The following is a 21870-nucleotide window of genomic DNA, read 5'->3' as shown; positions in this document are numbered from 1 at the left end:
TGACGAACTGCTTTTATAACTGGAACAAATCATGCTGGCCATTCAGGAATACTTAGAAATCCATCACCAATTTGATTTATACCCAGCATCAATAAATCACACAAAGTGGACCCTGTGCAGCCCAGGGAGTAAACAAAAGTAAACACTGCGTTTCATCTGCCTTGATGGCAAGACAAAATGAAAACGCCACCTTTGGTCTCCGGCTGGTTTGGTTATTTTTGGAAACTTTTATGGAATATTAACTTTATTTGCTCTAATTCTGCAGGAAGCCGCATTGGAAGTGCAAGGAAATATAAATGATTAAAAAGCAGAAGAGGAAAAAAAGTAACCAAGTATTTTGCCCCAACTTTCTCTAGCTGATATATTAACTGTATCTCCTCAAAACTGCGGGACCCCGATCACCACTTCTGTCCCGGTTCTAACATGGCTGCATTCAACATGGCACAGCAGACTTTTTGTCACTGTCTGTTGTTTTTCCAGGGGTAAACATAACTAAAGGAATGATACAGGAAAGTAATATTTTAAATCAGTGGCAATGTTTTAAAATTTATGATGTGGTGGTGGCAGGAAAGCATGAAGCTAGCTAACCCACTGACAAATCAAGCTCTCACCTAAGTTCTATAACAGATTAAAACCAATTGAATTAGCCAAACACAAATACTAAAAAATAAACATAAAACTTGATCTATGATGTAAAGTACATTAATTTTTCAACCTCCCAGGTTCACAAAATATACTATCTTTCTTAAATCAGGTCTTTACAAGAGACACCAGCCTTAAGTGACACAAAAGAGTTGTTTAATCCCAATTAGTTTGGTATCCTTTTGTTGATATTATTCTGGTTTTTTTCTGGCCAACAATAATGAATAACCCACAAACACTAATGAATAACTAACTCCCTTTGTCTCCAAGGACAGCAGAGCCCAACAAGAAATGTCAGAGGCCCTGAAGTAAAATAAAAACCTTTATAATGAAAATCTTCCCAATTATACAGTCCTCCGGGTACCGCGAATATAGAATTGTCTTAAATATTTAAGTAGTGGTGTCAAATGTACTTAAAGAGGGATCATAAAATTGATTTCCCAGATGCTTTGAAAAACGCATTTCTACCAGTCTAATTACAGTGAGTAACTGTTGGAGCAGGAAGTAGGGGAAATGCTATTATTGATACAATATAACTGGGATCCTTTGCTCACAAATCCTAGCAAGGCCAGTAAGTTGCCAACTGAAGCATGTCCTCCATGCTCACTCGGTGGCTCAGATAAATAGGGACATGTTTATCTCCCCACATTAAAAATTTTCATGTAGTAAACAACCGATTTTAAAACTAATTTCTACACAAAAGCTAAAAGTAACTCTTCTCTGTTGTAGGACAGAGCAAATAAAAAAACACTGATGTTGCTGAGAATCAGGCTCCTCACAGACAAGTGTGCACGGGGAAAATGCGAGGAAGAACTCAGTTACATTGTACTTTAACTGGAACCCATTGCCTTTTTCTAATATATTTCCTAACTCTGTCCACGGAAAGGGCTTAAAAGCAACGATATCCCAGAGTCAACAAGAACATCCTTTCAGCTTAGTTTTCCAAGTATCATTTCCCCCTAAAAGGAAGTTGAGCATCTGGGGGAAATGGATGATTCTAGGTCTAGGTCTAGCAAGTACAAGTGAACCAGGAACATCTTGTCATGTGTGAAAGCAAGGAAGCACAGAAGGGGAATATGTCATAAAGACACAGGAACTGATTTCAAGGGGCTCCCACTGGACAAATTTGGGACAATTTGAGCATCAGAAGAAACAATGACTGTAATGAATTATAGCACAGCAAATTAACAAAAAAAGAATCCATGAGTGATTCTACAATGATTCCCAAAAAGAGAAGGGAGAGAAGCTCTTCTTTCCAGAAGAATACCAGCTAATAAACATAGACTGAATAATAGAATCAGAAAATCACCATCATGCAATCAACAGTGTAAAAACTGATTCAGACAAGATCATCAATGGACGCTTGTGGAGAACAGGATATTTGCACAAGATTACTTATTAATCTTGAAAGAGAAAGTGTCCTTCACAATGCAGAGATCTGGTGACACCACCTCAGCCAAGTGATTAAATTAGCATCACAAATACTAGGACGAAAGAGCATTCAGTGCTTCCTAGTACAATGCAATGGGTGATACACAAGTTACCTATGCAGTATTCTTGCCAAAAAGTTTAACCTGCACCCAATCATGAAAAAATAATCAGACAAACCAGACTGGGGAACAAGCAACTGGCCTGAACTCTTTAGGAACATCAACATATTTTGTCATGAAATACAAAGAAAAGGCAGTGAGGGAAGGCTGTTCTAGACTCAGGAGACAAAGAGATTTGACAACCAAATGTAATACATGTCCTTTGATTATATCCTGATCTAAAGAAAAAAAATAGCTATAAAGGACATTTGATTATAAGTGGGGAAAGAAAATAATTTATATTAAAGATAATATAAGTAGATCAAAATATAAAATGATAATATAAAATTAATTTGAATATGGTTCTATTTTAGGATATAACCATATATAAATAGTACTGTTATATCAAAGTTAAATTCCTTGGTTATGATTGATATATTTTGGTGATAGCATGAAAGATACCTGCTTAGGAATTGGGAGAAAAGATCACAGTGTCTACAATTTACTTTCAAGTGGCTCAACTTACTTGAGAGAGGAAAAAGCAGGAAAATGCTAAAAAAGTAAAATACAACATAATATAATAGAACATAATACAAAATAATTTAAGGCAAGATCAAACTTTTTTTAAAAAAGATAAATTCAAGATCAAAGAATGAATTGTATTTAAGAAATAAGTTGTGTAACAATTGGCTAATTTAAGTGGGAATGGCTGGATGGGGTGTCTGGGAAAGCTGTGGGACAGATCTGGTGAGAGTCGCCCTTTTTGTCTTTTTGCCTTTTGTCCTTCTCCCTTCCCCCTGCACTCTTCTCAGAGGGCAGACTCTATAGCTGGTGCTGGAGTAAGGCAGCCATTGTGCAACCAAGAGGAAAAGACTTAGGAAAGCCCATGATCTCGGACCTCTCAGGCCTGTGAGAGCTGAGCTGCCAACCCTCAGCAGCAATCACCTACTCCAGCCTTCTCAATGTGACAAAAATAAACTTCTATGACAGAGATTCCCACATGTTCTCAGTTCATAGCATGCTTAGTGTCTCAGTGATTTTGTTCACAGTGCCCCACAGGTGAAAAGAAACACCTAACAGTTGCATTTATTAAGTAGTTAGGTGTCAAAAACTTAATAACATTTATGTACTAACAACTTAGTAGCTGTCTGAAAAAATGACACACATAAATTAAAAGAAAAAGAGCATTTTTATTTTGTTCCTAAATAATCACAACTACTAATGGGATATGTGTTGCAATTTTGCACTTCGCTGCTTCTCAAACTTTGGAAAAAGATTAGACACCACTACCTGTTCCACACTGATTTTCACTTCTTACTTATTTTTTTAAATTGTGGTAAAATATACATAACATAAAATTGATTGTCCTAACCACTGTTAGTGTACAGTTCAGTGGCATTAAGTACATTCCCGCTGTTGTGCAGCCATCACCATTACTCATCTCCAGAACTTTCTCATCTTCACCAAATGAAACCCTGCACCCATCAAACACCAACTCTCCATTCCCCCTTCCCTCGACCCCCAGCAACCACCCTTCTTTCTGTCTCTATCAGTTTGACTATTTCAGGAACTTCACATAAGAGGAATTATACAATATTTATCCTCTTTTGACTGGCACATTTCATTTAGCATAATTTCCTAAAGGTTCATTCATGTTGCAGCATGTATCAGAATTTTCTTTCTTTTTAAGGCTGAATAATATTCCATTATGTGGATATAGCACATTTAGTTTATCCGTCCATCCATTAGTGGACACTTGGGTTGCTTCCACTTTTTGGCTAGTGTGAATAATGCTGCCATGAACACAGGCGTACAAAGTACTTGCTTTTTTTGATCACAACTATGGAAATGGAGCTTCATAAAGATAGGACATCACCAAAAGGAACATAGTGCAATTTATTGTTAAAACTGTCAACCTTCTCAAGCTAGTAGTATTCCTGGTATCAGGATGTCACATAACCCCATGATTCCTTCAAAATTTAAAATATCATGTGACCCCCGAGTATACTGTGGCACCCCAGTGACCTTGGTGAACTATTTGGGAACCACACCCTATGATGTTAAAGCCACTGTTACTTGAGTTTCCAAGTGTGGGGAACTCAACTTTTAAGTAATACAGACATTACTATCAAATTTATACTTCCCATGAGGCTTCCACTGAAGATTCTCCCATCTTCACATCAGACGCTTATCTGTGTACAATCCTTACATTCTCTGTACACAGCTCCACTGCATCCCTAAGAGTTAGTATAATCACTCTCAAAGCTTAGAAAATGCATATTTTTTAGCCACCATGTAAACTGCACCTTGCCCCAGTGCAATGGTAACTCACTGTGATGGTTAAAATTCACGTGCCAACTTGACTGGGACACAGGGTGCCCAAATATTAGGGCAAACATTATTCTGGTTGTTTGGGGATGAGATTAACATTTAGTCAGCACACTGAATACAGCATATTGCCCTCCCTAATGCGGGTGGTCCTTATCCAATCAGTTGAAGGCCTGAATAGAACAAAGTTGACCCTTCTCCCAGTAAGGGAGAAATCTTTCTTGACTGATTACCTTCGAAATGGAGGATCAGCCTTTTTCTTGCCTTTGTACGCAAACTGAAACATCAGCTCTTCCTGGGCGTCAAGCCTGCCTTGGATGGAGTCTTTGGACGGAGACTGTGTTAGAGGCTCTCCTGGTTCTCAGGCCTTCAGACTCAGACTGGAACTAGACCGCCAGCTCTCCTGGGGTTCCAGCCTGCCGATTCATCCTGCAGATCTTAGCACTTGCCAGCCTCCACAATCCCCTGAGCCAATTCCTTACAATAAATCTCTTTGTATACATAAATATACACACGCACATACATATACATCCTAGTAGCTGTAGGATATTCTTCTGCTTCTGTGGAGAACCCCAACTACTACACCCACACAGTCACATGTTCCACCAGTGTCCTCAAGATAGATAGATCCAAACTCCTTGGGACGTCATTCACGACCCTTCGCCTGGCCCCTACTCGTTTCTCTCCAGCTTCATCTCTCAGCACAGTCTCCACACCCCCAACCCATGCTGAACCAGGTGAAAGTCCCTGAAATGCGCCCCTCCAGGTTTTGAGTGTGCTTTTCTCCCTACCCAGAACAAGTGCCAGACAGCCCCCTCCAATGCACGTGTATGTGCATACACACTCACACATACACACACAAGCACACATAGGACATGTGCATTGCATGATTGCAAGGCTAGCTCCTCGTGCTTCAGGAGTCTACCTAGACAGCCTACTCTCCCCCCAGATCCACCTACCCAGCACAGGCCAGGAACCCCTCTCAAATGTTGCCACATTACTCCAAGTGTATCCCCATCAGAGTCCTTACTGTGTTTTATTTTAACTGCCCACTTTTTGTCTGAATTCTCCAACTCCTTGAGGGCAAGGACTGTGTTTTATTGGCTACTATATCTCCTGAACAGTGGCTCACCCATAATACATGCTCAATAATTATCTGTTGAGTAAATGATCAAAGTTCAAAGTTTCAGATCACCATTCTTAACCAGTTATTGGCTTAGTTTAGGAAATGTCAACCAAGATCTGAAAGGGACACATTCAGCCACTTCTGGTACCATCCAGACCACTAGTGGTATCTAAGATGCAAGGCCAGGAGTGATAATAATACAGCCGTCCTCAACCCCTTACCCATGCCCATGCACGACCCAACCATGTAGATCCGGGACAGGCACTGTAGGCTAGGAACTGGGAGGGGAGCCAAAGAGCCACAGAGAGGAGAATCAAGCAGCAGCACTATTTTGTGCATGCATTTCAAGGTGTCTTGTCCCTGACAATCCACTATCCCTTAAGAACCTGAAGCTTTTTAAAAATATGATTATTATCATAGCCATCTCTGGTCACCATCAAAGTGATATTCCCAAACTCCTTACTGGCCAATGACCCTAAAGTTACTTCTTCCTTCTAGACCTTAGTTCTCTTATCAGTTAAATCAACCACAGCACACAACTCAGAGCTGCTGTGAGGAATAACTGAGACTATGTATAGAAAAGCACTCAACACGATACCTGACACATGGTGAGTTATGCTATAATAAAGGCAAGTTATTAATATTATCACCATTATTACTGTCAGTCAGGATTGCAAACATAAGTACATATACAAGCAAGTTACAGTTCACCAGTCAAGCATGAGCTGAAAGATTTTACTGGGCCTCAGCCCCTGAACATTCAAACACCTGAGCTGGACACAAAAGAGCTCACCTGTCACGCTATGGATACAGCAACCCGACAACGAGAAACCTACTTGGGATGTAGCCTCCAGGAAAACGTTTTCCTATACCTATACTAAATATCAGTACCTCTAAGAAATAAAATGACTCAAAACCAAATCTAGACTATAAATAAATAAATTTAAAAGAAAAGAAGAAAATAAATAAATATGCTACATGGATGCTTAGTGTTGTTGGCTTTGGTTTTGTTTTGGTTTTTTTTTCCACCTGACCATTTATACCTTCTCCATACACTGAAATACACAGACACCAAGACAAACAAGTTTTTGGCTCCTTGCCTCATATAAATCATTATTCATCTTACTTATCTGAGTGAGTGGCTCTTCTGAAGGTTGCTAGTAATTCTATTTGGTGGTGTAAGCACTTTTAATATAAACATTTAAGACTAATACCTTAAGGAATATATAATTGTGCTATTTTATACAGCAAAGCTATATTTTACATGGGATACCTGGCTCTTTCTCTTTTTAGCCTAAATACACATATCATCTCTGATATAACCTCATTAAGTCAATATCAGCTTCTAGAGAGAGTGTGTCATTCAAATAATTTGCTATTCACCAACAATTATTCTTTAATATAAAATATATGATAATTCAAGAACTATTGAATTAAAAGCACATTCTCTCTGCACTTCACAGTAACTAGATTTTCTAGTTCTCCACAAGCACAAGTACACCTTTTTATTATGTTCTTTTAGCTTTCCTCTTGTTACTAGTGTATTATAAAAATTATAGGCTTAGCTCTTAAAATAATTTCTGTTATCATTTATATGTGCTGATTCCTCATTTTATTGGTTATTAAAATTTCTCCTGTTTTTATCCTTTTCCTTCCAAACACCACCTTTTCTTTTTGCACTTCTAGCACTAGGATAGGACAGTTCCAGTCACTCCTCTGTCCAGGGCCTGGAGAAATCAGCCCCCAGGGAGTCAGGGCACAGCTACATGCAGCCAGAGGGCAGGATCTTGCTAAACTAGCTCTTACCCAAGCCACCACCACCCATCCTTCCTCCTTTTCTCTGATGTTTCTGTCTTACTACTACCACCGTTTCACAGTCCCATGAGGTGTCACACGCTCCTACCCAGCATTTACCACTGGGGGCTCCCTTGCTCACACACACACACACACACACACACACACACACACACACATACACACACATACATGCACACTCGCACGTACAGGTGCATACACAACCACCCCCTTACCAAGCAAGCTATATGTCATTAAGACACCATCAACTTTGACCCAGATATTGAATAATAGGGTTCATAGGGTTTGCTGGCAGAGAAGGCACTAGGGGGAGAAAAAAAGAGTTTCCATTTTTAAAAGATCCCAGAAAGACAATCCTACCTTTCCCAGGATTAGGAGGAAAAGGGCTTCCAAACTCCTGCTGCTTTGGCTTTAAAGTGTGTGACCCTGACATGCCTCCAGCCTGGGTAACCTGGAATCGCGGCTTCCCATTGGTGAGCACTTGTCTCCTGGGGCTCAAGGCAGGCAGATGGATGGGGCTCTCAGCCACGTTGTTCTGAGGAGCCATCCCTCCTCCAGAGGGCATCTTGAGATGGAGGTTGTTAGCAAGGCTTCCGATAGCGGGGCTTGGTGTGCTGCCACAGGGCGAGGGGCCAGGAGTCCCCGAGTGGGCTCGGATGGGAGGAATGTGTTGGCCACTGATCATCCCGGGCCCCTGTGGGGTTCCCAGTGTCCGGTGGAGACTCATGCTGCATGACCTTCCATTCATTTTGAAAAACCTGTGGCCAGGATGGTCAAATATCCAATGGCACTAATGACTCCTTTCAGGCAAAGTCCAATAAGTTATCCATGGTGTAGGTTATAAGCCTGTTTAAAAAAATAAATGCAGGCATTTTTAAAAGTAAAAGTGAAAATAAGATACAATGAGTTTTCAACCTGTGTAGCTCATATTAGGAAGAAAAGAAGCACTCTTAGCAAAATGGTCTTTTACATAGAACAGGGTCATCAAATACATGGCTCTTTGGCAAGCAGTCTCCCCTTCTGCACTGATGGGAGCCTTGGATTAGGGATCACTGCATTGTTTTGTCAGCCACTGAGCCCTCCTCAACACAGTGCTCATGGCAACTACAACCAACCTACTGGTGCCAGCTTGCAAAATGAAACTTATTTTGCTCCCTCAATCATCTGTCCATACTAGTTCACTTTTGCTACAGTGGGTGTTGGGAAACCCAAAGCACCACCTTCATGATATCAGACCAAGGCTTCACAGTTTCCAGTAAATAAACACAAAGCAGACATGGCTTCTAAATGAGACTGATGGGGACATTAAGCCATCTCCATTTCACTCTAAGAGTTACCTTTTCACAGCCCTTAGATTTACAAAAGATAAAAATCTAAGCCTGGGAATATCATAAAGATTTCACACATCCATATAAACAAATATTCACAGCAGCATTAGAGTCTTGGATATTGATCCTGAGTTATACAGATGGAAACAGAATCAACAGCACAGTACTGTGACCTTCCATTAAGACCCTAGAAAAGGTAAAAGCTGTGCAAAACTCCTTATGGAAAGAATAAAAAAAGAAAAGCCCTTTCAAAAGTGAGGTGTTCAGTATGTTCACCACGCATGACATACAGTAAATCAGCCACAGTCCCACAAAGCTTCCTACCACTAAGGAGGCAGAGGGAGAACCAAGAGAAGTACTGATGCAACTGCAGGCCATCCTCATCCCCCTACGTGTGATGCAGTCAGTATCCCTGGTTCTAAATCACTAAGGAAGGCCCTTCCCTTCCTTGACCAATAACTCCCCAAAATGTATGCAATGAGGTGGCTCAGTGCCATGGTAGTGCCACTACTCCAAATGTATGATAGACACAGTCACAATCTGTCTTTTATATAGACATGATAGTCATAAAAAGAAGCCAAAGCTGAACAAACACATAAAATAGAGACTGAGTACAAAGCGGTAGGAACCAGATAGCTTCAACTGGATGATTTCTGTATGATTCACTCAAAATCATGGACGAATATTTCAATTAAATTACCAAAAGAAATGATTCCATAAATCATCAAAAAAAGAATATCAAGGACACAAAACATTTTGTGATGAGTTCCTTTTTCTTTTTTATTTTAAAAAATCAAAAATGCTTAATTCTTAGCTGTATTTCTCTAGCTCAGGTCTCACTTCTCCCCTCCCCTCTACCATAATTGCCATGAATGGACAAATAAGTCCAGATTATCCAAACCTGCATCATTTAAGTTTGTTTATGGAACAATAATAAATAGTCCCTGAAATAAGAGTGCCTGTAAAAATTTTTTTCCACTGGAAAAATGCCAATGCCTTTTATGTTGTATCCATGTAGGGGAACTAAAGTGTGTTACCAGCCAGTCTGCTGATTCATTCATGGTTGACTGTGAGCAAGAGTCATTTAATGTCTCTGTGCTTTGCCAGATAAAATTGGCCATCTATCCTCCACTCATTGATAAAATAGTATTTTCTGGGCACTCTAAACCCTAGAGAAGAAAGCACTTATTCAGAAGCAACCAAAAAAAGGGGCAAAAGAAATATGTCATATTGGCAATTTTTTTTAAATGAAGAATTGTTCAACATGACTGGAAATATGAGTCACTAAGACCATGGTCCAAGTGACAAGTGTCTGAAGATTTGCAGACTGTGCCCATTTCCAGGTTTTTAAAAATAAGGGAGTCATTTTTGGCAGTAAGATCATATACAAGCAGGAATTCTCATCAAAAATCTGGATAAAAACATATAAGGAGGTACTTAACACTAGGCTCAATCATTAAGAAGGTGAGTCTTCAAGAAGGAAAAATAATTAAAGCACTGAGAACTTAATTAAGTATCAAGCACTCACACCTGCCTGTCTTGGCCTGAATATTTATTTTATTTTTATTTTTTTATAAACTACACTCCTGTTTTAAATAGTTTTAGGTTGAAAGTAAAAACAACAACAAAATGTACTTAAATTTTATTGCTAAAAAAACGGCAGCCAGAAATTAAAGTGATTAATACCATAAAGAAAAACCAAGAGGCCAATGGCATGTGAGCTGAGCAAAACCAGCCTCAAGACAAAAATAAAAGAAACTATGTGAAAATATGCCTAATATTCCCGTTTTCACATTAATTATCCCAACAGATTTTTCAAGCATTAGCTACTAGAATGTAAAAGTCAATTTTGTCTATTACAAATAGACAAAAATAGTATATGTTATAGCATTTTTGCATACTTTTTAGCTAGGCCATATGATTAAGATATAATTCTAAGTCTACATGTAACAAAAGAGGACAAACTGCTAACTTTTAAGAAAGACACATCTTCATAAAGTCGGGGAAGAGAGCACTCAAAAAGTCAACATACCTGAGTTCTGCTTCTGGCAAATCACTTACAGCTTCTCTGGATTTAACTGTTTTTCATTCATAAAAGGTTGAGGAGGTTGGATATATTCACTATGCTCTCTTTAAATTCTGTTATTCCAATTTAGATAAGGAAGATTATCAAAAATACCCACTTACTATTACCAAGAATAAATACGTAGATTTTATACCTATGGCACTTAAATCTAGGAGGATTGGGTAGACGAGGAAGCAAAAATAATAGCAACCTCTGCCAACTCCACCAAAACAAGAGCTGGTAGAAAGGTTCTCCCACCAGTAACATGCTGATAGGCAACACTAACCATGAAGAACGAATTTTAGGATTGAAATTACACTTTGCCAAAAAAGTAAAATCTCAGCTAATCAGTATCAGTAACCTAACTGGTGGGATTCCACTGGAAAGGCATCTTTCTATTTAAAAACTTGATCAAATTCTCCATTTTCTCTTCTATCCTCTATCCAGCTACTCTACCCCAGGGTACCACCATCATCACCAACAAAAGAAACAAGAAAAAGAAAAATCAAGGAGAATCTAGTAAGTATAAATTTAGGATATTTTGGATCTGACATATTAACTTATTTACATTTTTAATGCTCTGTTAGTTCACACAATGGAAATGTTCGTTCTGCTAATATGAGTCAACATGAGAGTTAATAAATCTTTCCTTTTGACCACTTTCAAACTCTTAAAATACACTCCTGTAAATCAGGTCAGAGAGGAAGTTACTTAACCCCTAAGGAAACTCAGGCACAAAACCATTTAATAATTCCACTACTTTTCTGGAAAAGCATGACTTTAATCAAAATATCAAATCATGATTCCACCTTTTACCCGAGGCTCCAGCCACTGTTCCTCATGGATTAAAAGATTAAACAAACGAAAAGCGATGTTAACTCATCCATTCAAGAAAATTTCGAAAACACGACTTCCAAAATGCCTATTTACAGCCAAAGGCCCTTTCTTAGTAAATACCATTAATAGACTCATCTAGAGTCATAATTCATCTGATGAGCCAGTTAATTATTAATTTTCATACATCATTTCATTTCCTTAGGCTACATTTAGCCTTTGTTACATTTTCCATTTCTTATGCCACAAGCATTTCTTACTCTGCATAGAAAACCTGATAATGAGGCACAAAATACTGGTGAGAAAACAAACTGCCCCTGAGTCTGCCACGCACATATATGTCTAAGCCATCTAAAATGGAGTTTTTATTGATTCTTTTTATTTTTTCCCTTCAGGTTCATGATTGTATAATTTCATTAACACTGCCTTTTCAACACCGCTGCCTTGATCCTTAATAGGCCCATGTTGTTCCCATGGGCTTCTCTTGTTACAGCCTTTGTAGCCAGAAGAATATAGAAATGAAAAGCCTATTGATAGATAATATAAGTTATTCTCATGCACGGCTGCAGTGTGAAGCACATTTTGCAATTCAATCAAGGACAGAGAGAGCTGAATGTTCTTAGATCCCAGGAGTTCATTTTAATAAGCAGAATGTACCTTGTCCTAACACAGGTGACTGACTCCTCAGAAAAGATTGTATAAACAAAAACCAATCATGTAAGTCATTTTATTGGCAACAATATAAACACAGCTATATTAGATGTCACCAATAAATCAAAATTATTCTTGTCTGCAATTTTAACAAGAGGAAAGTGCAAACATGTGCCTGTGAGGCTAGAGGATATTATAGAGGAAACGTATTGGATGTGTACAATATTATTTCTCTAAATTGAAACTGGAGGGTACTATATTATGCTACAGTAACCCACAACAAGGAATAGTTGATCATTTCTGTGGTTCCATAACTTTATTCAGTGACACTGGCAAATTCAAAGAATTTACAACAGAAGTTACCCAGAACCAGAGCTAAGATAATTCCTCATTAATGAGATGTGGAGGAAAAACTTAGGGAGGTTACACCTAACAGCTAGTATGTATAGACCTACTCACTTGGGCACTCCCAAGGTCTAATGTTGGCAATTCTAAGAAGATTAGCATATTTATTCCGAACACTGAGATGTACAGACGTTACTTAAGCAATATAATCACCATTAAGATGAAATCAAAGAGGTATACCAATTAAAAATATGAAGACAAATTAGTGTTCCCTCCAGAGATTCAAGAGCATTCTTCCAAAGACCAGTCAGAAAAGATAATATAATGTGGCTGGGCACAGTGGCTCACGTCTGTATTCCTAGCACTTTGGGAGGCCGAGGTGGAGGATCACTTGAGGCCAGGAGATAGAGACTGGCTTGGGCAATAGCAAGACCCCAGCTCTACAAAAAGTTTTTTTAAAAAATTATCTGGGCATGGTGGCATGCGCCTGTAGTTCCAGCTACTCGGGAGGCTGAAGCAGAAGGATTGCTTAAGCCCAGGAATTTGAGGTTGTTGTGAGCTAGGCTGACACCACAGCACTCTAGCCCAGGTAACAGAGCAAGATCCTGTCTCAAAATAATAATAAAAATAATGATAACATAATGAATATTATGGATCCTATCTAATAGAAACACTGACTTTGTTTTATCTGTGGATTCAAGCCCTTAGCTACCTAATTAGATACATGTTTAAGCTTTTATTTTATAAAATTTTCTCGAAAAATAAAACTAATCTTTCCTAAGTTTATGGAGCGAAACAACTGGCAGTGTCATTGTAAATTTAAATTAATGGCTATGATATTCAAAATATAGGTAGTACATGTAGACAGGACACAGAGGAAAGAAAGAGGAAGGAAAATGGAAAGGAAAGAGAGTGGGAAAAAAGGAATGACCAAGTCCAATTCAGGAATTTATTCCTAGTCAGTCAATCCTACCTGAAAAATCAGAAGCAGCAATGAGAACCCGCCACACAACGACAATGACTGCAGATTGCTGGAGGAAATTCAGAACCTTCGGGAAAACACTGCTGGAGGGCAATATTAAAAGTTCAATAACCTCTCTTAGAATCCACTTTCCACACTTCAATGCATCTATACAACTCTCATATCCTCCTAGTTTACTAAATGTCACTACATTTAGTAGTAATTACTTAGAAGTGTTTCATTTACTTTGCTTCAGTCATTAACTCATCAATGAGTACAGAAAGGTCTAGAGAACTATGGTCCTACCAAAAATGGCAAGGGAGAGGAATATAATTAGGGATTTCCTTGGTCAGCTATAAGAAATCATACAAAATGAGAATGAACTTGGGACCAAAAGATTTTTAAGACAAACACGAATAAGTTCAGGAAGCACCATGCTTTGATCCATGCATTGGCCCAGTCTAGGTTATGAATATGCTACAAGTTCCTAGATCTATGTTTAACAAAGTACCCTTTCTAAAGCAGTGTTTTTCAAAGTGGGATGCAATTCACTGATGTTTTATGAACTCAATCATTCAATAGAGAAAGCATTTTTTAATGAAATAGAACTACTAGAATACAATAGAAGCCATAGTGCATCAGATGGATTAATGGTCAGGTATTTGTTTTATTTCAGTTTATTTGTGGGTTATGTATCTGCATATTCATATGCATATATGTCTTCTGGGTAAGATATAAAATATATTTTAGGGTGAGTCACAATCAAAATAGCATAAAAGCCACTGTTATAAAAGCATTTGGACTACATGCCTACCCAAGTAATTAAAAAGAACAGCTGCAGGTAAAGACAGAGTTAAACAGTCAAAGTAAAATAAATACCAAAATATAGCTGGAATGAAAAATGGAAAAGATCTAAAAGTTCAACATTTTGGGCTTTATAAGAAAATAAAGATTAAATAATACAAAGCCACATTCCTACCACTGCTATCTTTCACTGTGCCTTTTATTCAGTAAATACCAATTGATCAACTGTGCTCAATAAGTACCAATTGATCAACCAACTAACAGAATCAGGATCAAAATGACTGATAATTTTAGATCTTTCTCATTGCAGGGGGTAGACAATCTTCCTTGGAATAAAACCCCTATTCTTACACAGCTAAAGAAGGAAAAGTTTAAATTAACACATAATGTCTTTGAGAACTGAGTCTTTCAAAATGTGTTCTTAATATGAGTTAACCATCAGATCCTAAGAAAAGGAATTTGAAATGGAAAAATGAGCACATTCCCTATGATGTCACTGCTGAATTAATTACCTGAATTGCAAAGAGTGAACACCACATGGCTATGGTTTGATACACAAAGGCTTCTTCTTCAGAAATATAAAAGCAAAATAACTGGCTGGAGATTTTTCTTTTTTTTTTTTTTTTTTTTTTTTTTTTGAGACAGAGTGTCACTCTGTTGCCCGGGCTAGAGTGAGTGCCGTGGCGTCAGCCTAGCTCACAGCAACCTCAAACTCCTGGGCTTAAGCGATCCTACTGCCTCAGCCTCCCGAGTTGCTGGGACTACAGGCATGTGCCACCATGCCCGGCTAATTTTTTTTCTATATATATATTTTTAGCTGTCCATATAGTTTCTTTCTATTTTTTAGTAGAGACGGGGTCTCGTTCTTGCTCAGGCTGGTCTCGAACTCCTGAGCTCACACAATCCGCCCGCCTCGGCCTCCCAAGTGCTAGGATTACAGGCTTGAGCCACCGCGCCCGGCCTGAGATTTTTCTTAAAAAAAAAATCTTTACACAAGGAGGTACGTAGGTAGTAAAATAGAGCAAATGAAAAGAGCATTCTTTGTCATTTAGTCTGTATAACTAACAACTCAGTCCACGTGAACAGCTGTGTACAAGGCTAAAAATCACAATCCTTTTAAAAAGGTAATAAATATGTACCTATGGAAGATTCTAGAAATAAAATTTACCACTCCTTAAACCAAATATTCAGGGATATTAACATGTACCTATCACACATGTAACTGAGTGATTTTTTCCTTTAGTGTAGTTATTGCTTAAAAGTGACCAATGTAACTATTTTTGGCTGTTGGTAGACAGAAGCTTTATACAAGTTAAATTATGTTCACTGACATCACTGCAGAAGTATGAACGTCCACAACAATGACTAGGCCCTTAACCAACATGACAACATATTTATTAAAGAAATTTTTTTAAACCCCCATGAATGACTCAGCCAAGTTACAGACAGAACTGGAATCTATTGGTCATGCTGAAAAGGTTGGGAAAACATTAATCCATTTCTTCACACACAAGAATAACAAGAATTCATACCTAGCCCTGGCATCTAGTTGATTTTCTGTGTAAAGTATTCAGCAGGTCTAGAAACGAAACTTCATAGATCTGGCTCACAACTTCAGAAATAACTGGTATTCAGAAAGTCTGGTCTCTTTAACAAGGAGCCTAGAACAGGGTCTGACCTTGCACTGTGACCCTTTCTGCCCATCTGCAGTTCAGCAAGGCTGGCTGCTACGTCTGAAGGAACGTGCAGTCGTTCATGTTCTTGGCCTTGAAGAGATCACGTCAGACAAGGAGCCCCCACCAGCTCTCTCTGTCTCAAGTCTGTCCTCAGCTACGTAGAGCCTTCATGATTCAAGTTTTACAGACAAAACCCTGATTTTGTTCCCAAAGTGGAACAACATGATTGGATCCTGGTTCTGTTCATTCTACACATTGCCTTGGATTCTACCATGATGGTCATTTCCCTCTTCGCTTCTTTTGTCCTCTTTCTCCCCAAATTCAGATCCTATTTAACCTCCAGGCCCACCCCAAATACCCACATTAGGCCCTCCCTGATCATTTCTTAGTCTCCACATCTCTGATCTGTAAAATGGGGATAATTACGCTATTGTGAAGTTCATAACATCACAGAATAGTAAATGAGAAAATGCATGTTGTATGCTTAGCATGCTGCTCAGTACATAAAAGGACCCAATAAATGCTAAATATTTTACACTACACACCTCTCTGTTAACATTCAAAACTTTCTAAAATGCATTATACTTATTTGCCTGTTTCATCTCCTTGTCTAAGTTCTAATTTCATTAAGTTTTGGGGTTATGTCTAATTTATCTTTGAACTCTCCCCAGCTCTTATATGTACATAGATTATTTTATACTATACCTATATATTTATATTTTTCACACTGTATTTATCATACATATATATTTTTATACTATTTATATATTCACATACATTTATTACTATTTATATTATTCATACCACACTGATCATTTATACTGAAAAATATGGTATAAGTGAAATATGTAATTATAACCCACATTTATCATTTATTGCCTGAATAAATACAAAAGTGAGGTACAAACATATAATCATGAATCCCATGTTCTGTGGCTTATGCAACTTAATAACAAATGCATTGTTTCCTAGTCTATTCCTTTCTCTACTAGGAAAAAGCAGCATAGAAATTCTATTGCACCCTTCTGAGGAGGCATGTTACTCTTGTCTTTAACTTGGCATACTGGTGAACAATGAAAATCCTGGCTCAAAGCAGCCAAACAAACAGAATTGCTTCAGTACTGAGACCAGGCACCTTTCTTCCCATTGTGAGGGTTGTTGGCCCTCACAAAGAGGCTGTGAAATACATTCTGGGTTGTCACAGAGGAAGGAGCTCCTCAGCATACTCCTGCTCTACCTCCACTGGTGTCACACGAGACGTTTCACTTGTGTCTGTTTGGTCTCCCCGACCAGACTGTCATCAGAATATAAATATGGCTTTATGTTTCGTTAGTGTTTTTCCTTAATTCTATCATATTAAGTAATGCCTCACCAAGTCATTTCTGCAAGCCAAACTGTTTCCATCATCTTTAAAGGGGAGTCCAAATTATTTGACCTACTAAAAGTTTGTTGTGTAGAGCGAAAGAAGCCAGACAGACCCAAGAGTGCCTATTGAATTATTCCATTTACATAAGATATTTTTAAAACAGGAAAAACTAATATATCTGTTAGAAGTCAGGGCAGCGGTCACCTTAGGTGAAGGTGGTAATTGGAACAGAGTATGAAGGATATTTCTGGTGTGTTGGTAATGTTCTGTTTCCTGATCCGGATGCTAGTTATGCAGGTGTGTTCAGTTTGTGAAAATTCATCCAGCTTAATATAGATGTGCTTTTTTGTAAGGATATTTTATTTCATCTCAATAAAAAAAATTGGGCTTTTGTGTCAACTCTGCCTAAAGTAAGCGGGAAACTAGGAAAACTTGGAACCTGGGCATCTTTTGATCAAACTGTGCGTTAATGACATTTTAAAAGTTTCATTCTGTCTCATTTTCCTTTAATGATAATGGCAACATATTTTTATTGCACAGATTTCCTATGTGCCTTTTTTCCCCAGTCTCATAGATTAAGTCTCTGAACCCATCCAACTTTGGGAAAAGTTAAAGAGTTAAGTTCTGTATTTCCACCTTCTGTATAATATAATAGCCTCTACAGAAAATAATTACAGAAACACAGGAAATGACTTCTCCAGAAATGAGAATGTGCATGGGATGCCACTTTCTAAATTATCTCCCTCAAGAAGTACTCCTATAATCTGGAAGAAATGCAAATTATTAACATTCCACCTCCAAAGATCAATAACTACAACATGAGAGGGACAACAGGGGAAAGAATGAATGTCCTCAGGCTTAATTTACTAGCAGGAAAGAATATCAAAAGAAAAAAGACTGAGAACACTGAGCTCTCTTCTGAAACCATGGAGACACCATTTTCTGCTATGTAAATCAAGGCAGAGCTGATACAAAACATTAATTTGATATTATTTAACCTCCCCCACCCTGACTATTTTGGCCCAGTAGGAATTTCACCCACCTGGTGGATCCTGGAGTCCTCCTCCTCCAAAAAAGTTGCCTTTCCTATTTGAAATAATGATCACAGGTATTCAATCTCTGATAACATGACTACTATTACGGAACTTGGGGGGAATATGGGGATTAAAGAAAAGATGCCCTCCCCAAATTGGCCAAAGGTGAAACAAGGAGAGGGGAAGTCACAGCAGCAGTTAGATTTAACTTCTCATACTCAAGGATTACTGAGTCCTCTGGGCAAGAAAGGAAAGGAGTTACCTAACTACCAACAAGGAAAGGTGTTTTTGGAAATAAGTGGGAAAGAAATGTCCCCCACCCTTTCTTTCAAAGATAGTGTCAGAGCTAGTCTGGCTGCACAATTAGTGAAAATATATGAAAACTGTAGTAAGTTTAATGATGGTCCTTAAACTTCAGCTTGTTCTTGGTTGCACAAAATAGCATATAATATCACACTCTCTTGTCTCTAAATCACTCCAAACTTTCCCAGAACAACCTTCACTGTGGCAGATCCCTTTTCTGAAAACTTTTGCAGATTGCACCTGCTTCACACAGCACCACTGGAAGCAAACTTGGAGGAGAGAGAAGAAATACGAAGATTTAAACCAACACATATCAATTTTGTACCAAAAAACAAACAAAAAAACAGTCCCCCAGTTTAGTCTAAAAAGGAAGGTCCGGTGAGGAACAAGACAGAGGGGGAAACAGACATCTGGCTAACTCCCAAGGCAGAAATCATGACTCATCAAAGCTTTCACAGGGGACGCAATGGGAATGCATTTCTCTTGAGTTCTTGGCCCTTCGGGCCAAGAAATGCTGTCTGAACTGGGAACTGGGAATTTTAAGTGTTTGTCCTGGGCCTGAAACAACTGGCTGTGAGACCGTGGGCAAAACCCCTAAAGTCTCTGAGGCTCGGTTTCCTCATCGGTAGGCGATCGCCAAGGTCCCCTCCAGCTGTTAACAGTCTATACTTGAGATTCCCGGTCCCATAAACCCAAAGGGAATTGTTCCACTGGGGGGAGCTGCAGAACTTCCCTCTCCTCACAAACTCCAGGGCCCCAGGGGCCCCAGCACTCTGGAGATGCTGCCGTCCTGGAAGAAGGTGGCTCTGCCGCCCGGGGAGAGGGTGCAAGAGCCTTCCTCTCTGTAAAAGGGGGCCGCAATCGCAGGAGTCCAGTCCCTGCGGCCTCCGCTCCCTGAGATTCCGGAAGTAACTCCCCTTCCTCCTGCCCCGGGTTGAGATGCTGCAGGGATGAGGGCCAAGCTGATGCCAGGGAAGCCCAGCGGGGGCGGCGGATGGGGAGGCTTACGGAGAAGGGGGGCGGGGACCTCTCCTGCTAGGACAAGGGCTGGAGAGGTCGGGAGAGGTGACCGGGCAGCCAGGCTTGGGGAGCGGCGCGAGGGACCAGCCAGGAGGAGGGCAGCCCTTATTGGTTCCCCACCCCACTAGCTTGGCCCCTGGGGGTGGCGGCCGGGGCCCCCGGGCTCCACGGCGCGGACTAGGGGCGGGCCCGGAGGCGGAGGCGACAGCGCCCGGCGGGGTGCGCGCGGCTGCGACCCCGTCACTCCCCCGCCGCCTCCGCCCCTAACCCTCGGCCCCGTCCGCGAGCGAGCAAACGCAGCAAAACAAAACAAACTAGCGCCGGCTTCCTGTTGTGCAACCCGGTCCTGAGTAAGTCGAGGGCCGAAAGGGCGCCGCGGCGAGGAAGCCCGGGCGGCGGGGACCCGCGCGCGCCGTCCGGCCCGGCCCCCTCCCAGCCAGCCCTGACCTGGGGTCTCCTTTCGCCTCTCGCCTCTCAAACACCCCGAACAAGTCAGGGGGCGCGACCGGCGGAGCCAGAAACTCTTCCCCAAAGTTTCTCCCTTCAGGTACCTAATTGAATCACCCATAGGATGACAAATCAGCCAGGGCCAAGATTTCCAGACACTTGGGTGACTTCCTCGTCCCCGAGGTGACTTGTCAGCTCCAGTGAGTAACTTGGAACTGTCGCTCGGGGCAAGGTGTGTGTCTAGGAGAGAGCCGGCAGCTCACTCACGCTTTCCGGAGAGCGGCCCCGGACGACTTCAAAATACACACACGGTCATTTATAGGGACTGGAGCCCTGCGCAGGACAAAGTCTCAGACTGAGACATTTTCCAAACAGTGCTGACATTTTGTCCGGCCCCATGAAATGTAAACGCGAGGTGACGAACCCGGCGGGGAGTGCTCGCGTCTGAATGTGTCTGCGCGTTTGCGGCGTGGGAGGTTATAGTTACAGACCGGGCAGCTGCGGGTAGCTGGACCCGTACCGAGAGAGCAGGGGTACCCTCAGCCCGACGACCTCCCGGAACTATGGGGACAGCGGCTTGGGTGAGACGCAAGCGTGGAAAACAGCCTTCGTGGAGCTCCACAAACACGTGGAACTGGAAGAGGCAACTACAGCCCCGTGTGTGCGCGAGAGACCTCACGTCACCCCATCAATTCCCACTGGGCCAAAGTTTCCCTTCAGTGGGGACACGGGGGTGGCGTGCCCGTGATAACTGTAACTTGTCCTGATTTTGTAGCCCTCTGGCCCCTGTACTTGAAAAGGAAAAACAAAAACAAAAACTCTTCCCAATTAACCGAACTTTAAAACCCTGTTGATTTCCTTTCCGTCTTCTACCCTCGGCGCTCTCGGGCAACTGACAAGAGCACAGCTTGATTCCTAATTGAGTGTTGCTATCTACCTATAAGCTCAGGTCTCTAAATGACCTATGAATCTGGGGGATGGGGTGCGCCTATCCTTAAACCCGCGCGAACGCCACCGGCTCAGCGTGGAAAACTATTTCTAATCCCCAGTTTGCGTCTCCGAGCCTTACCTCCCCCCACACTCCCAAGCGCTCGGGTCCTCCCAGTCTCTCGCCTGCGAGCAAAGTTCCTATGGCATCCACTTACCAGGTAACTGGGATTTCCACAACAAAGCCGGGCGTGCGGGTCCCTTCCCCCGGCCAGCCTGCGCGAGTGACAGCAGGCGGCCAGCGCTGGCGAGGAGTCGTAACTTGGGGCTCCAGCCCTTCAGCGCGCTCCACCGGCTCTGCCTCCTTCGGAAATGAAAACTCCCATCCAAGCCGGGGGACGGAGCGCGGAAACCCGGCCCAAGTGCCGTGTGTGCGCGCGCGTCTGCGAGGGCAGCGGCGGCAGGGGGAGGAGGAGGCAGGAGGAGGGTGGCCGGACCCTAGGCATCAGCTCATTCTCCCCCGCTACACACGAACACACGCAAATAATGTTTTTAAAAAGTTCAGTTGCGACTTTGTGCCTCGCCTGTCCTGCTCATCCTCGTCTTGGGCCGAGGGATGCGTCCGGGGGCCGGCCCCGGGATGCTGGCTAATTGCTGCTGGCGGGTTCC

General features: G+C 41.1%; 1 protein-coding gene across 1 annotated transcript in view; it reads right to left on the bottom strand.

Annotated features, from left to right (window-relative positions):
* The window catches only part of GLIS3 (GLIS family zinc finger 3), a 423786-nt gene extending 402384 nt beyond the window's left edge, over positions 1-21402 (bottom strand). The window contains 2 exon segments of the mRNA XM_045563912.1: positions 7801-8286; positions 21344-21402. Coding sequence (XP_045419868.1) covers positions 7801-8188 — 388 coding nt within the window. The 5' untranslated portion in view covers positions 8189-8286; positions 21344-21402.
* Positions 21403-21870: the final 468 nt, after the last annotated feature.

The sequence above is a fragment of the Lemur catta genome, chromosome 10, assembly GCF_020740605.2.
Source record: "Lemur catta isolate mLemCat1 chromosome 10, mLemCat1.pri, whole genome shotgun sequence".
NCBI lineage: Eukaryota > Metazoa > Chordata > Mammalia > Primates > Lemuridae > Lemur > Lemur catta.
The sequence above is the reverse complement of the archived record's forward strand: the minus strand, read 5'-3'. Positions and strand labels throughout refer to the sequence as shown.